This window comes from Brachyistius frenatus, unplaced genomic scaffold (assembly GCF_029030835.1).
Source record: "Brachyistius frenatus isolate BFR_SWC_R1_liver_20210118 unplaced genomic scaffold, ASM2903083v1 Contig_343, whole genome shotgun sequence".
Lineage (NCBI taxonomy): Eukaryota > Metazoa > Chordata > Actinopteri > Embiotocidae > Brachyistius > Brachyistius frenatus.
The window spans coordinates 255,900-271,446 of NW_027210942.1; the positions used below are offsets into that span (position 1 = coordinate 255,900).

The window sequence follows — 15,547 nt, forward strand, 5'->3', positions numbered from 1 at the left end:
CTGCTTAAAGAGTTCAGCTGGAAAAAGTTCTGGAAAACCAGGATTCAAACAGGATTGTAGACATTTAGGTGATTGACAGAAAGCAGCGAGGCACCGTGATGCTGTTTGTCATCAACCCAGATTCAAACCACGTCTGGATGTTTTAAATGTGATTCAGTTTGGTTTGTGTAGACGCGTCTCAGTTCGAACCGAAACCCAGAGAGCAGAACCGCCAGCGCTGCTGCTGTCGTCTCACCGGTGGATGAGAGTGTGAGGGTTTTCTAGAGAGGACTTCTTTTTTTTTTTTAACAAATGTCTGGAGCCGAGGTCAGCTCTATTGTTCCCGCCTCACAAAAACATGCAGATTGTTTGATTCCCCTGAACTCCACGCTGGTGTGCAGTTTAAGGAGCTTACGACCTTTCCCAGACATTCTATCTGATTAATGCGGCCGCGTTTTTTAAAAAGCTCTGCTCCTTTCTTCCTCTTGTTTTGAAGGGGAGTGTTGGATGTGGAGGATTCCTTTGTAGTTGCCCTGGAGGTGGTATTTAAGAAGCAGGCTTCTGCTTCATGGAAACTACACATGCATAAAGGAGACGGGTTTGCATTAGAATGAGCTGAAACTGTGAGCAGCTCATCTGAGGTTTCACTGCATGGTTGGATCTGGTGTGAAATCTGAGCCTATGTCAAGTCCACACTTAGCACAGAGTAGTAAACATCATATGTGGGCGGGGCCTAACGTGTGTCCTTCCTTCTGTCCTTCCCTAACTAACTCCTCAGTGTCTAAGAAGCACGGGAAGCTGATCACCTTCTTGCGCTCCTTCATGAAGTCCAGACCCACCAAGCAGAAGCTGAAGCAGCGGGGCATCCTCAGGGAGAGGGTGTTTGGCTGTGACCTGGGAGAGCACCTGCTCAACTCTGGACATGACGGTGAGTAACACACACACACACACACACACACACGCGCGGAGCAGCAGACGTTCAGATGAACGACACGACACGACTCATTCTGAAATAAAAGTGCAACAAAAGCCCAAAACGATGTTATTAATGGACAAACGTTGACAATAAACTTCAGAAAATCCGACCTGAACATGGTTGAATCTGCCGACAGGAAACAAGTTGATGCTGTTGTATGTTATTAAAATTAATTATCAAATATCTCCCCCCACCCCCTCCTGCCAGCTATCGATATTTTTTATCAAACAACCGTAGTATTTCCTGTCTTCTTTCTTTTATACTTTTGTACACTTTTATTTCCTCCTTGTGTATCCTAATGACTAATTCCTATTATTATTATTATTATTATTTGTATTATTATTCCTCTCACTGCTACGCTGCTGGACGTTTCTCTCTGGAACAGAAACACAGTTTTCCAGCTGCTGACATGAATTGTTTGCCATTTTGGTTAATACGATTATTTGCTTTCTTGTGGAGAGCTGCATGAGGAGATTGATGTGACCCGGTATGACGCTGCAGCCGGCGCCGTGAGCTCAGCTGTGCATAAAGACCGGCAGTCAGCCAGTTCTGTCAGACAGAAGAAAAACTCTCCACAAGTCACGACTCAGCGAGTTAAATGTTGTTTGTTTAATCGGTATTTAAAAAAAAACAAAGGTCATGGGGGGGTTATGTGGTGCACTGTCTTTCTTAGGATGCTGCTGGTTGCCTGGCAACCTCACAGCAATGACTTAATTGAAGTGGCCAGACACGGCGCGTCGCTGTGACGTCAGCTAATGGATTTCAGTTGTTCCTCCAATGTCCTCTCTGTAATTAAGCCGTTAGCTGGAGGGAAGTCCGACCGTACGTTCATCTGCTGCAGACACATTAATTCTGTGAGCGCTCAGCAGCCGGCTGTCTGGCAGGTGAGCGGAGGGATAATGGTGTCCTGATTACACTTTAACAGCAGCTCCAACCACTTTAATGATGCTCCTCCGCTGCTCAGCATCGATCAGTCGCTTCATTTCAGCTCGTGTTGACACCAGCTGATGTTAGTGGATCATATTCTGTCCGGGTTCTCGTGTTAGCAGCACATCAGATCACAGTGAGCCCGTTTCACAAGCCTCTGGTCACCTATCAGCGTTGTGTGTTCTCACACATTGTGAAGGAGGAGTCGACCTTTGACCTCTGTAAATCCTGCCTCACCGTGACGTGGAGAGAGATAAGGCGGTCAAACAGTCAGCAACAAAAGATTAAACTCATCTGAAGAAGAGAAGAAACACATTCCGTTTACAGCAAGAAATCTGCCCAGAACATCCTTTATAATTTAGTATTTTATGATATGTTTTAATTATAGTCATCAAATATCACAAATTTAAGTTATAATCTACAGAAAAAAATATTTTTCAACTAGTTTTTTTCTGATTCCAACCTGAAGCTGGACGTCTTTTCTCTTCTGTGCTGCTTTCAACAAACTGAGACTTTAAAAGAAAAGTGAAGTAAAAAGCGGCAGCTGGATGAAATCTGGTTGAACTCCGTCGTCCTGCTCCCTCTGATCTGAATGACGATGACAGCTGAGTGTTGTGTTGGTAATTAGACTCGTGTAAAACCTGAAAGAAAGGGTGACATTTAGAAACGGAGCTTCAGGCAGAAAGACTCATCTGAAGTGTTTATATTTCAGCTGCAGCATCAGTCAGTGAAGGCCTCACGCTGTGTGTCCTCTTATTTCATCCTCTCAATTTAATTTGAATTTATTTCAAGGATGAACCACATGGGCACCACATGCTGAATGGAAAGTCATCCATTTATCTTAATGGATCCCGAGGCTAACTGCGCGAGATACGAGCATCCCACTCGGCTCCTCAGAGACGTGCTTTTGAAATGAGTCATAATGTTGATGTGGAGAGCTGTAGGAGGTTTCACTGTTTTTCTGAAACGCTCCAAAAGAGATGGAGACGGCAGATTTAGTATGAAGTACCGAGTAGGCACATTTAGAGGAAATACAGCAGGTTGAAATAAAGTGGAATTATCCTGCAAAAACAAAAACAGACAATGAAACAGCCAATTTATAAAAAGGCTGAAAGACTTGTGATGTAGAAAGTGTTGAGTCTCATCCAGGTGGACGTGACTGACGTGTCAGTGCTTTGCAGATGGATGTTATTCTGCTAAATTGTCCGTGTGGTCACTTGTGATATTGCAACAAAAACATCCCCTAAAATAATTTCCCCTGTAGAATAAAAGACGTCTGTAAACCTACTGAAAAGGTTGGTTTTTACTGTCAGCTGTGAAACCTCAATGCACACGACAGAGAAACAGAACCTACAGATCTTTGTGTGGTCATGTGTCAGGGGAGATATGTACATCTATGTGCCCACATCCACACGAGTCTGTGACCAAAGGTTTTTACTTCCTGTAGGTCAATTTGGGCGTTAAAAGCCAAGTTTAAAAGAGGAAAACAACATATTTGATTTGAATTCAAGAGGGAAAATTTTAGTTGTGTGTCGAACACCGAGTCCACATGTTGTGCACCTTTGTGATTAGACTCCCTCGTATCAAAACGTTCCCCCGTGAGGAGCTCCGGGAGGATTTACCCGTCGTCTCCTCTGCAGGAAGCCGCTCACTCAGATCACATCCGGCCTCGTCTCTGTCTTCTCTCTGGATATGTAAGGAATGTGTCTGAACAGCTAGTCCAGCCAGAGTCCTGCTCTCTGTCATCCTCTGAATGATGTGGGAGCCCTGGGAGCCTCCTTCTACACACACACACACACACACACACACACACACACACACACACACACACACACACACACACACACACACACACACACACACACACACACACTCACACACTCCCAGATAAATACCACGTCTCTGTGATTCATGGCTGAAGGAGAAGGAAGAGGCTCTGTGTTTTTCTGAGGTTTTTGTTTTTTCGTCACACAATCACTGGGTTGTTGCTTTGAAGCCGAGCGTCTGTGATTGGCTATTTCACACGCAGACAACATGTTAGCTCACCATTTTTATCATCCAGAAAATGGCATGTTAGAGTTAGAGAAAAGGTTAGAGCCCATCCGGCACAGAAAGAAACATAACATTTGGAAACTTTTCATGTCCACTTTACGGGGTTCAAATGTCTCCAGAAACACTTCTTCACACTTAATATTCCTGCTGAGCCTGAAGGCCCCGAGCTCACACTGACACACCGCACTCACACTCCAGAAACAGAGCCCATCTGTTCTTGACCCTGCAGCACTCAGAAGGCTGGACTATTATTGACTGAAAGAGATGACACAGGTATTTTTTTTATTTTAGTGCCCCAGGTCCTCAAGAGCTGCACCGAGTTCATCGAGAAGCACGGCGTGGTGGACGGCATCTACCGCCTCTCCGGGATCGCCTCCAACATCCAGAAGTTACGGTAAGGAGACGCGCACACACGCACAGAGTGGGATGCAAGTCACCTTCATACAACAACTGATAACAGAAAGATGGAATCGGGGACTATTACATCTGTAAAAGACAGAATGACTTTCATCCCCTTCAAACCAGTGAGGTCAGATTTCTTCTACCAGTTAATCGCTGGTCATTAAAGTTCAGACAGAACCTGGATCACAGCCCCAGAAACACGCAGAACCGTTACCTCACGAGCCGGACACGGCGTCCCAGTTGATGCTGTTCACATCGAGCTGGACAACGAAGTTTAACCCTTTCAAAAGCAGCGTCAACGTCACAGCAGATGTAGCTAGCTGAAATCCAGAAAACGAGCGCTCATAGAAGTGATTGTAAATAATACACTGTTTTGTTTTTCAGACGTTGTGTTCATTTGCTCTTCAGTAATCAGATTACTCGGATAAACCAGTAACCTGCTTTCCGTAAATGTAAAGATGAGCCTGTTGATATTTGAAGCCAGTCTGTCCGACCTGTGACTGCTGCTGGAAACATTCAGGACTGCTTTAAGGCTTTTTGACACTTGAGATGTTTAGACTCTTATTCATCAAATATTTTAAACAGGATTTTTTTTTTGTTACACTTATGAAAGGCACATTCATTTGTTTTTATTTCAGTACAAATTAATCCAGATGAATTGAATTCAAACGTGTTTCGTTCTGAAGAATCTCAACTTCTTTGCGTTTCTACTTCTGAAACCAAACTCAACATGAAACGACTGATCACATGATGCACCAGATGAGATTTGATCTTTTAACAGAATTATGAAGCAAAACATTTCTGAGATGTAGCTTGACTTTCTTCATGTGTGAAACATTCGTCCCTCCGACTGCAGCAGTAAGTTACAGAACGACGTGTCTTCAGATCGGTCCTGTAAACCCCCCTCTCTCTTTCGTCAGGCACGAGTTTGACTCGGAGCAGATCCCCGACCTGACCAAAGATGTTTACATCCAGGACATCCACTGCGTGGGCTCGCTGTGTAAGCTCTACTTCAGAGAGCTGCCCAACCCGCTGCTCACCTACCAGCTCTACGAGAAGTTCTCTGTAAGTTCTCACATTCGCCAGCTGTTGTAGCAGTTGGTTGTTGTTCCTGTGTGTAACTCAGCACTCACGCCTACAGCACGGACTCGAGCACCGCTCCATCTTTATAGAGAGAAATTAAATTCCTCAGGAATTCTTAAAATTCAGTTTTCAGTCATTCCCCACAAACACCCCTCAAATATTAGCGTTGTCTCGACACACCCTATTATTTCAACTTCACCAAACCACCCTTTGTGGGATAAAAACTTCTCCAAGCACAACAGAGAGGATGAAGTAAATGTTTGCTGGTTGTCATGGCGGCGGGTGAGAGGAGGGGTCTCCGTGGCTGCAGACCCCCGTCCCATCTGCAGCAGCAGGAACCTGCGATGAGGCCGTAGTTACTGTCGATTCACCGGTTCATCCATCTCCTCATCTCCTCGTCTCTCTCTCTCACTCTCTCTCTCTCTCTCCTCACTGAAGGATGCTGTATCAGCAGCGACCGACGAAGAACGACTCATCAAAATCCATGATGTCATCCAGCAGCTTCCTCCACCGCATTACAGGTCAGTGTGGAGGCACGCTGCCCCCCTCAGGCCGGCCGAGGAACTGCCTGGTTACGGATGTGCTGTGCATTCAGCTGCGTTTGTCTGTTAAAATGAAGACTTTATGTAATGCTGTGCTGCTTTGAATGGAAGAGTTTAACGGCTCCCAGCTGATGATGAATTGAATGTCCCGTCCTTTGTGAAAGAGGACACGTGCATATTTCCGAGCGACGTTCCCCTGAGATTTGAGCTCACAGTCACTGATGGCAGCTCTGAAGAAGGAGCTCCATTGCAGCCATTCGTCTGCAGATCACTACTGGGAGCCAATTAAAACCTGAATATCTGATTCCCAGGACCCTGGAGTTCCTCATGAGACACCTTTCCCACTTGGCTGCGTTCAGCTACATCACCAACATGCACAGCAAGAATCTGGCCATCGTCTGGGCGCCCAATCTGCTCAGGTGAGAAGTCGTCCTCTCTCTCCAGTGTTTGGTGAACAGACTGTAAATCATCCCCTCAAAGTTCTCTGGAGTTGTTTTAACTGAACACATCTCGAGATAAATCTCATGATCTTCTCAATTTGACGTACAGGTAGTGAGGTTTCTGTGTTTTCTTTTATACCACACAAGTTCTTAAAGAGCTTCATCAACCGGCTGTGTGCTGCAGGTTACATCTCTGTGCCTGAAGGAGAGGATTTAAGCAGCTGTTTTTGTTTAGCACATCATCAAAGACTGGAAATGCATTGCAAAATTATTTTACGGCGCTTGTGGAGCTTAAAATGTACCCACTTATTTGAGTGAGTACCTTGAGGTTTTCCACTTTTTACTTGAAACTAATTTTTTCCTTTGTGCCTCTCAGGTCGAAGCAGATCGAGTCGGCATGCTTCAGCGGCACAGCAGCTTTCATGGAGGTCCGGATCCAGTCGGTGGTGGTGGAGTTCATCCTGAACCACGTGGACGTGCTCTTCAGCACGAAACTCAGCTCACTGATCAGAGAGGGAGCAGGTGAACAGACGCTTCACACCTTCTGTCAGACAAATAGAAACTTCACCGCTAAACATCTTCCTCTCACGCCACCAGGTCACAACTCTTTGTCACGACCAAAGTCTCTGCTGGTCAACTCACCTTCCACCAAACTCCTGAGTCTGGAGGAAGCCCAGGCCCGGACCCAGGCCCAGATCAACTCTCCCGTCACGGAGGACAGCAAGTACATCGAGGTGGGAGAAGGTCCGGCCGCCCTGCAGGGCAAGTTCCACACCGTCATCGAGTTCCCCACCGAGAGGTTCGTTCACTCGTCGTCCTCATTCGTTGATTATAACTTCATAACGTGTAGATTAGAGGCACTTCTTGTAGACTGCAGATATTATTGGAAAAAAAAAAATCAAGAGTGCGTTGGTCTGTGGCTCCCTCTGCTGGATTCTTCCTCCTCCTGCAGCAGGTTTAAATGAACCCTGTCAGTGAACATGATCTGATCCACCATCATTTTTTAATCTCAGGAAAAGGCCTCCTATTAAATCCAAGAAGTCTCCTGTGGGTAGTTGGCGTTCCTTCTTCAACCTGGGAAAGTCTTCCTCCATGTCCAAGCGCAAGCTGCACCGCAACCCCAGCGAGCCCAACGAGCTGAAGGCCATGGCTCTGGCTGGTGAGTCAAGATGAAACATTAAAAACAGTCTTCAGATACTTTGAAATGTGCAATGACGAGATCTGAATGGACCGAACCGGGCTGATAGTGGTGCGTGTTGGTGGTCATGTTTCAGGAGGAAGAGGAGACACGGCGACGTTGAGGTCAGCCAAAAGTGAGGAGTCGCTGAGTTCCCTGCACAACGTTGAAGGTAATCATTTGTCTTCGAACGAGCTCCGTCCACATTTCTGTCTGTTCTGCAGAGGATATTGTTTCTGATACTCTCGTCCTCTCTCAGGGGAGTCGAAGGTGTACCGTCCTCGGCGACCGCGCTCCAGCAGCGACGCCCTTTCGGCCTCCTTTAACGGCGAGCTGCTGGACAGCCGGCAGCACTGCAACTCGTACGACAACCTGGACGTCACGGAGGACAGCGACGGGGACGATGGACCCATCTGTGTGCCTGCTCTCATCTCACCTCCGCGCTCAGCAGGTGAAGACGTGGACCTCAGCCCGCCAGACATCGGCATGGCCTCCCTGGACTTTGACCCCATGTCCTTCCAGTGCAGTCTCCCCGACACCTCCTACGCCTTCCCCCTGGACGACTCGCCGGCGGGGGCCGAGGGCTCCACGTTGAAGAGGAGCCCCGGCCGCGTCTCCGGCAGGACCAACGGCTCCGACCTCATCTCGACCTCGTTCCTGGGCAGCCTCACCGCCCCCTCGTTGTCCACAGACTTCAGTCTGGCTGCTGGAGAGAAGGCAGAGAGCAAGAAACTGACCACGTCCTACTCTTACACCGATAAACCCACCCAGGCTGTATCGCCTATTAAATGTGGAAAGGCCACCAATTTGACAGCTTTTGTCCCTTCAGAGCTTTTCTCTCCAGACACGCCTGAGAAGAGTACGACCGGACAGGCCGCGTCTCCGCCGCCGTTATCTCCTCCCTCCGTACCCAAGGACTCTCCTCCGCTGATGGGCAGCGTGCTGCTGAGGGCGGCCGAGATGTCGCTCAGTGAAACCTTTCAGATGGAGCTGCACTCCAAGCTGGCGGCGTTTGACAGTGAGGACGGAGAGCTGCAGGGAGAGGACGGCGTGCAGCCTGCAGCAGCTGCCAGCAGCCAGGAGCACCAAGGTAGGAGCACAGTCCTTCTTTATAGGAGCTTTCAGGTGCGTTTCACTCTGTAGACTAAAAATAAGGTGATAGAAGTGCCTTTTTTCTATTTAAGTTTGCATAGATTTAATCTGAAATATGTCTTTTCATGTTGTGCCTGAGCTCCATGCTGAACTTCTTTCCTCTGTCCTGCTCTCGAAGAACCTTAAAACCTGCCTGCTGTCGCCGTCTCCTCGTTCTGATTCGTTCTTCAACTGCAGATCCTTTTGTGTTTTTGTGTTCCTGCCAGGAGTTGTAACTCTGGACTCTTCAAAGGACCTCACCCCTCGTTCCCTCAGCTCTGCAGCTCCCACCTGTGCCCCTCCTCCCCCTCCACCTCTTAAAAACGCTGCCCGCATGTTGGCTTTGGCCCTCGTTGAGTCTGCCCAGCAGGTCTCCATACAGTCTCAGTCCAGGTCCTGCGAGCCGCCCACACTGGTGTCTCCTCTGCAGCTGCAGGACGTCTCCACCTTCCACGACCTGACACGTCCACTGGTCCCACACTTCCCGACCTCTGAGGACGGAGCAGGGGCAGGAAGTTCACATCCACCAATCAGCACCGCTGCGACCGTCATCACCGCCTCCTGTCATCCCTCCACCTCCAGTCCTCCAATCAAACCAAAGCGTCTGGAGTTGAGCAGCTCGACCACCAGGTCCTCTACGGCTCCAGCTGCAGCACGGCCACAAACAGATACTCCTCTTTATAAATGTCCCCCGCTGTCCTGTTCAGCCAGCCTGACGTCTCCAACCAGAAGCCCAGAGAGACAGCAGCCAATCACGGCACAGGCCCCCGTTCATACAGGCTCATCCAGCACCCCCCCGGCCTCCACCCCCGATGTCAGCTGCAGAGACTCTGGTCCTGAGGTAAAGCTCATGTTTACATTTCTCTATTGGTCATGATACTTTGATAGCTTCAGTAATTATTGTCCAGACTGATTAAAAGTTAATCTGCAGCATAACATGAGCCAACAGCCATAAAGGGACGGTTCAACAAGGTGGTAAATATGACTGTTTACTTTCTTGATCGCAGTAAATGAAAAGATTGAGCCAGCAGCTGCTGAGCTTAGCAGGATAACAGGTTCAATTAGCAGATATAAAGTGGTAATCAGGGAGCTTCTGGATAGATGTGCAGTCTGGATGCTCAGCTAAAGAAGAACGGAAGAAGAAAAAGTTCACACACATGCAGAAACAGGTTTTGTGCCCTCAAGTTTATCGACATTTATTCAACAAAAAATATTTATCAGCAACCAATCGGATACAGTAAGATCTGAAAATTCAAACGTGATCTGACTAACAAGCTGTTAGTTTTCTGTTTGACCCAAATCACCCACTGGGTGACTGTTTACATCCATCAGCTGCCAATCATTCTCCCAGGTGTCCTTTTTCCAGATTTAACTGACATTATTTCACATATCATTGATCTCCTGTTTGTTATACTACAACTCTTATATTGAAGAGAAATGCGCTGTTGCTTAATAATGAAAACAACAAAAAAGGAGATCATTGCTTTGCGAAGTGATTTTGGTGACAGGTTATTGAATGTTTTTTAAAGTATTTTAACGGGTTTTTTCGGTGCGTCGCTTTGTGGAGAAATGAGACGTTTAATTTCCGGTTTATTGATTCAGGAAGTTCGAACCTGCCGATATATTTCCATCTTTACTTTAAGTTGTGTTTCCTGGTCCTCCAGTCAGATGAGTGTTTGCTGTAATGCTACTGTGCGACGCTCACATGAAGCTGCAGGACTGTTTTCTCTGACAACGTGATCACCTTCATGTGTGAACTGACCCTGATGTGAAGCGTCTGCAGGGTAAAATAAGATCATGTTCGGTTTTATAGAGATGACACAGTTTCAGCGGCTCCATGCTCAACTTGTTTTTCTTTGTAAACTCTCCTCAGAAAATAAGAGTCCGTATTGTTGTGTTCTTTCTCAGGTCAAACCAGAGGAGACCGCTCCACCCCAAGTCCTCCCCAAACCACCAGTACCCCCTCCTCCCACAGTTCAGAAGCCCAAAAGGCAGAATGTCCCGCTGCCTCCTCACCAAACACAAAGTCAGCAGCAGAGCCAAGCTCAGACACAAGCTCATCCTCATCCTTCAACTCATCCTCATCCTTCAACTCATCCTCATCCTTCAACTCATCCTCATCCTTCAACTCATCCTTCAACTCGTCCTTCAACTCATCCTTCAACTCATCCTTCAACTCATCCTTCAACTCATCCTTCAACTCATCCTTCAACTCATCCTCATCCTTCAACTCATCCTTCAACTCGTCCTTCAACTCATCCTTCAACTCATCCTTCAACTCACCCTTCAACTCATCCTTCAACTCACCCTTCAACTCACCCTTCAACTCATCCTTCAACTCATCCTTCAACTCACCCTTCAACTCATCCTTCAACTCACCCTTCAACTCATCCTTCAACTCATCCTTCAACTCATCCTTCAACTCATCCTTCAACTCATCCTTCAAACTCACTCCTTCAACTCATCCTTCAACTCATCCTTCAACTCATCCTTCAACTCATCCTTCAACTCACCCTTCAACTCAACCTTCAACTCAACCTACAACTCACCCTTCATCCTCATCCTTCAACTCATCCTTCAACTCATCCTTCAACTCATCCTTCAACTCATCCTTCAACTCATCCTCATCCTTCAACTCATCCTTCAACTCGTCCTTCAACTCATCCTTCAACTCATCCTTCAACTCACCCTTCAACTCATCCTTCAACTCACCCTTCAACTCACCCTTCAACTCATCCTTCAACTCATCCTTCAACTCACCCTTCAACTCATCCTTCAACTCACCCTTCAACTCACCCTTCAACTCATCCTTCAACTCATCCTTCAACTCATCCTTCAACTCATCCTTCAACTCATCCTTCAACTCACCCTTCAACTCATCCTTCAACTCATCCTTCAACTCATCCTTCAACTCATCCTTCAACTCATCCTTCAACTCATCCTTCAACTCATCCTTCAACTCATCCTTCAACTCATCCTTCAACTCATCCTTCAACTCATCCTTCAACTCATCCTTCAACTCATCCTTCAACTCATCCTTCAACTCATCCTTCAACTCATCCTCATCCTTCAACTCATCCTTCAACTCATCCTCATCCTTCAACTCATCCTTCAACTCATCATCATCCTCATCCTTCAACTCATCCTCAGACACAAACTCATCCTCATCTTCCATCTCAGACTCCTCAGTTGTCGAATCCTCACACACAGTCCCACACTCAGATCCAACCCCATGTCTCTAAGGCCAGTGCCAGAGTGGCCCCCACCTCTGCTGAGCCTGTCGAGAAGCCTTGGGAGGCCATAAAGCCGGTCCAGCCCTGCACAGAGTCTGCTCAGTACCACGACTCCTACGGACCCGCCCCTCCGGACCCTCCAGCCCCTCCGGTCCGCACCATGGAGAGCCGCCTGGCCACAGCAGCCCTCAGCCAAAGTGAAGCCTCCTACCATCTGATGAGTGAAGGCCCTCCCCCTGGTCACCTGGAGGAGGCGCTGCCTCACCATCCACTCTCTCCTCGTAAATCTTCCACTCACCAGCCAGCCTACCTATATCATGCTAAAGGAGAACCGGTCCTGATGGAACCTCCTGGAACAGCGTACTACCACCAGAGGCCCGTTCCCGTGGGCCCACAGTCCATCCCGCACCACTACCGACCCGACAGTGTCCCCCCACACCCCTACGTGTCCAAGTCTGAGCCTCAGATACCTTTCAGTGCCCGAGTAGATAACAGGTACAGCACTTTAGGCCCCAGGTCGTACCACCACTCCATGAAGTCCAGAGGAAATCCCCGCAGTGTGTATTTGTCTTCAGGGCCGGGGCATCAGGGCTACAGCCACGACCGCCCCCACGGCTACCCCACCATCCGCAGGGTGCACTCCCTCCACGTTCCCTCCACCATCCGCTCAGTGCCCATTCAGAGGACTGAAGTTCCTCCGGACGACGACATGTTCTTCTACCACCGGCCGGTGTACCAGTGTAACGCCTACCAGCAGCAGCAGCAGCAGCAGCAGCAGCAGCAGCAGCAGCAGTCCTCCCAGGCCGACTATCACGTCACCCAGCTGCAGCCTTACTTCGAGAACGGACGGGTCCAGTATCGCTACAGTCCGTACTCTGGTTCCAGCCCGTTAGAGGCACCTTATTACGACATCGACCCTCACGGCACCATCAGAGTCAGACACTTCCACTCCCACGGCGGCCGAGATCCGGGAGCTGTTGCCGGGCGACCGGGTGGGAAGGCTACCGGGTACCACTACCTGGCTCGCCACGTTCTCCCCCCTGGGAAGGAGCACAGCTTTGTGAGCCGTGACATGCCCCCCGGCCACGGAGCCAAGGAAGCTGCTGCTCACCTCGCCTGGGATGCAGAGGAGGCAGAAAGGCTGCGCATGCACTCCATCCGCCGGGAGAGCAGAGCCAGGCTGAAGGTCAAAGGCCCCGTCCTCTCTCAGTACGACAACGTCAGCCTGTTCACCCCGGCAGATATCTCCGGCTATGAAACCCTGCACCTGCGCAGTAAGTCCGACCCGGGTAAAGCTGTACTGGTCGCAGCCGAGAGCAAAGACGGGCGCTACCTCCCCAGACACATGGTGTCAGACCCCGACGTCCTCATGTACATGGAGACCGACAAGCACGTCCGGGGAGGGGGAGGGAGCGACAAGTCGGACGGGCTCCCCAAGCAGAGTGCTTCCAAGACATGCCAGTCCTCTCACTCTCTGCCCGCCACTCTGAGCCACGGTTTCTCCCATCAGCAGGAGAGCAAGTACGACAGCGGAGACGACAAGCTGAGCGTGGACGGCGGCAGGTCCAAACACTGGCAGCAGGAGTACCCCATCAAGAGGAACTTGCAACCGCGGTACGAGTGCTCCGAGTCGGACCACCACCAGAATATAGTAAAAACACCCAGCGGCTATCACAGCACAGACGAGCAGCCGGCAGCTCTCAGGGAACCGGCCAACCGCTCCAAACCGGAGCGGTCACACAGCGTCCGAGAACAGCAGCCCTACAGTCAAGCCGACCCGGACAGAGACTACTCGTATCAGAAACAGGGCCCCAAACCGCATTCCCACTACGACAACCTGGACGATTACCATCCAGTACCTCAGCCTCAGGCCCCGGTTCAGAAACGCGGAGGCTCCGGCTCATACGCGGCACCCGGATTCACAGGCAGCCACAGCAACCGAGGGTACTCCACGGCACTGGGCCAGGGAGCCTTCCTCCCCTCAGACCTGGCCCTGCAGAGGCCAGAGACAGAGATCCGTACAGAGTGAAGGAGGGTAAGGGAGGGGGGGGTGAAGTTATCTTCAGCTGTGGAGAAGAAAGACTCGGTTGAGCCTCGGAGCAGCCTCTGCAGGACAGTGGACTGTTGTATAACCAATATTTTTGCTTCTCTGTATTTTTGATGAAATGTAAAGAATATTGAGACTTTTTACAGAGAACCCTGATTGTACCTGAAATTATTGTCCATGAGGTCATGTTATTGTGATTGATTGAGACAGTAGGAAGTCATAAATGTATATGATATAAAAGACGTGAGGTACTTTTCACAGGAACCACAAAAATGTAAAATATATATATACAATATATATCTATATCTATATATATACATATAGATATATATAGATATAGATATATACATATATATCTATATCTATATATATATAGATATAGATATACGAATAGAATCACTAGTACAAATGGATTTTTAGTTGTATTGGTTTTTCTAGGTGCGGCGCAGCGTCAAATGGGACTACGGTTTGCATTTTAAAAATGCATGCGGTCTCTTTCAGAACAGTTCTGTGTCCATCGTGTTCTTTCTGGATGTTACAGCACAAGTAAAGAGAGGTCATCACACCAGAAGGCGCTTCGCTGTGTCCACGTTAATCCGGCCGAGCATTGACGAGGAGCCACTTGAAGTTCATGCAGTGGGAATCAAACTTCTTATTTTCTGTGACTTTGCCATTTTTAGGTGACTTTTGCTAAAAACACATTTCGGTGACTTCTCATGGAATGTTTTGGTACTTTGTCTGTTCTTCATTGGAAGAGGGACCAAACGACTCGGCACAGTTCTCGCACATAACGGGACAAAGATGGGACGGTTGGATGAATGCCTGTTGTAGCTCCTGACGTGTAAGAGGTTATTTTTACTTCCTTTTTTCATCAGATTTATGGTACTTTCATAAAGTGGACTCACTGAATGAAGCTGAAAACGACGTGCGGAACATGTTGCCGCTGCTCGGTGATGAGCCTTACATTCATACTCTTGTTTTCTGTCGTTGTCATTCTGCACAAGTGTTGCGATGTCTGGGTTTAACATCAACTGTGAGGTTCTGGACAGTTCAGGGTTGACAGGTTATCGAGTTTTATTTTGGTTTTGTATCACCTGAATGGTCCTGAATTTAAAATGGGGGAGGGAAATGTTTTTTAAGGATAGCGGGGGATATTTTTTTCAGTCTGGAGATCGATGTTAGTCCATTCATCTGGTATTCTACTACACGCCCTTCTGGCTCCGCGTAATGGATGGATCACAATATGTTTCAAATATGTCTGAATCCAGGTTGTACTCTGTAACTGTTCGACTTCTGTATCGCTTGCAGGTTTCGCTCCTCTTGCCTTATCTAAAGCCTCTACCTTTTCAGATGGGGGCGCTGAAGTAAGGCACCGTGTACTTGAATGTGAAAACACTCTTGTCTCAAACTAGAAGTATCTACAGTCAGATATGTAATAAATAAAACTGTTCAGGAATAGATAGAATCTGTGGCTTTTAATATGGATATGTCTCATGTTTCTAATACACCTGGAGGAAATACGAAAACTAATAACTGCCATCACAATTAAAGAAAGGGG

The 15,547-nt window shown here is 48.2% G+C and overlaps 1 protein-coding gene across 1 annotated transcript in view; it reads left to right on the forward strand.

The window, feature by feature from the left end:
• arhgap32b (Rho GTPase activating protein 32b) overlaps positions 1–14,270 on the forward strand; it is a 100,076-nt gene extending 85,806 nt beyond the window's left edge. Inside the window, exons 14-26 of the mRNA XM_069723737.1 lie at positions 758–907; positions 4,226–4,328; positions 5,257–5,401; positions 5,858–5,940; positions 6,273–6,380; positions 6,778–6,923; positions 6,999–7,200; positions 7,415–7,560; positions 7,676–7,750; positions 7,838–8,668; positions 8,937–9,550; positions 10,618–10,752; positions 11,803–14,270. Coding sequence (XP_069579838.1) covers positions 758–907; positions 4,226–4,328; positions 5,257–5,401; positions 5,858–5,940; positions 6,273–6,380; positions 6,778–6,923; positions 6,999–7,200; positions 7,415–7,560; positions 7,676–7,750; positions 7,838–8,668; positions 8,937–9,550; positions 10,618–10,752; positions 11,803–13,971 — 4,907 coding nt within the window. The 3' untranslated portion in view covers positions 13,972–14,270. The remainder of the gene's footprint in view (positions 1–757; positions 908–4,225; positions 4,329–5,256; positions 5,402–5,857; positions 5,941–6,272; positions 6,381–6,777; positions 6,924–6,998; positions 7,201–7,414; positions 7,561–7,675; positions 7,751–7,837; positions 8,669–8,936; positions 9,551–10,617; positions 10,753–11,802) is intronic.
• Positions 14,271–15,547: the final 1,277 nt, after the last annotated feature.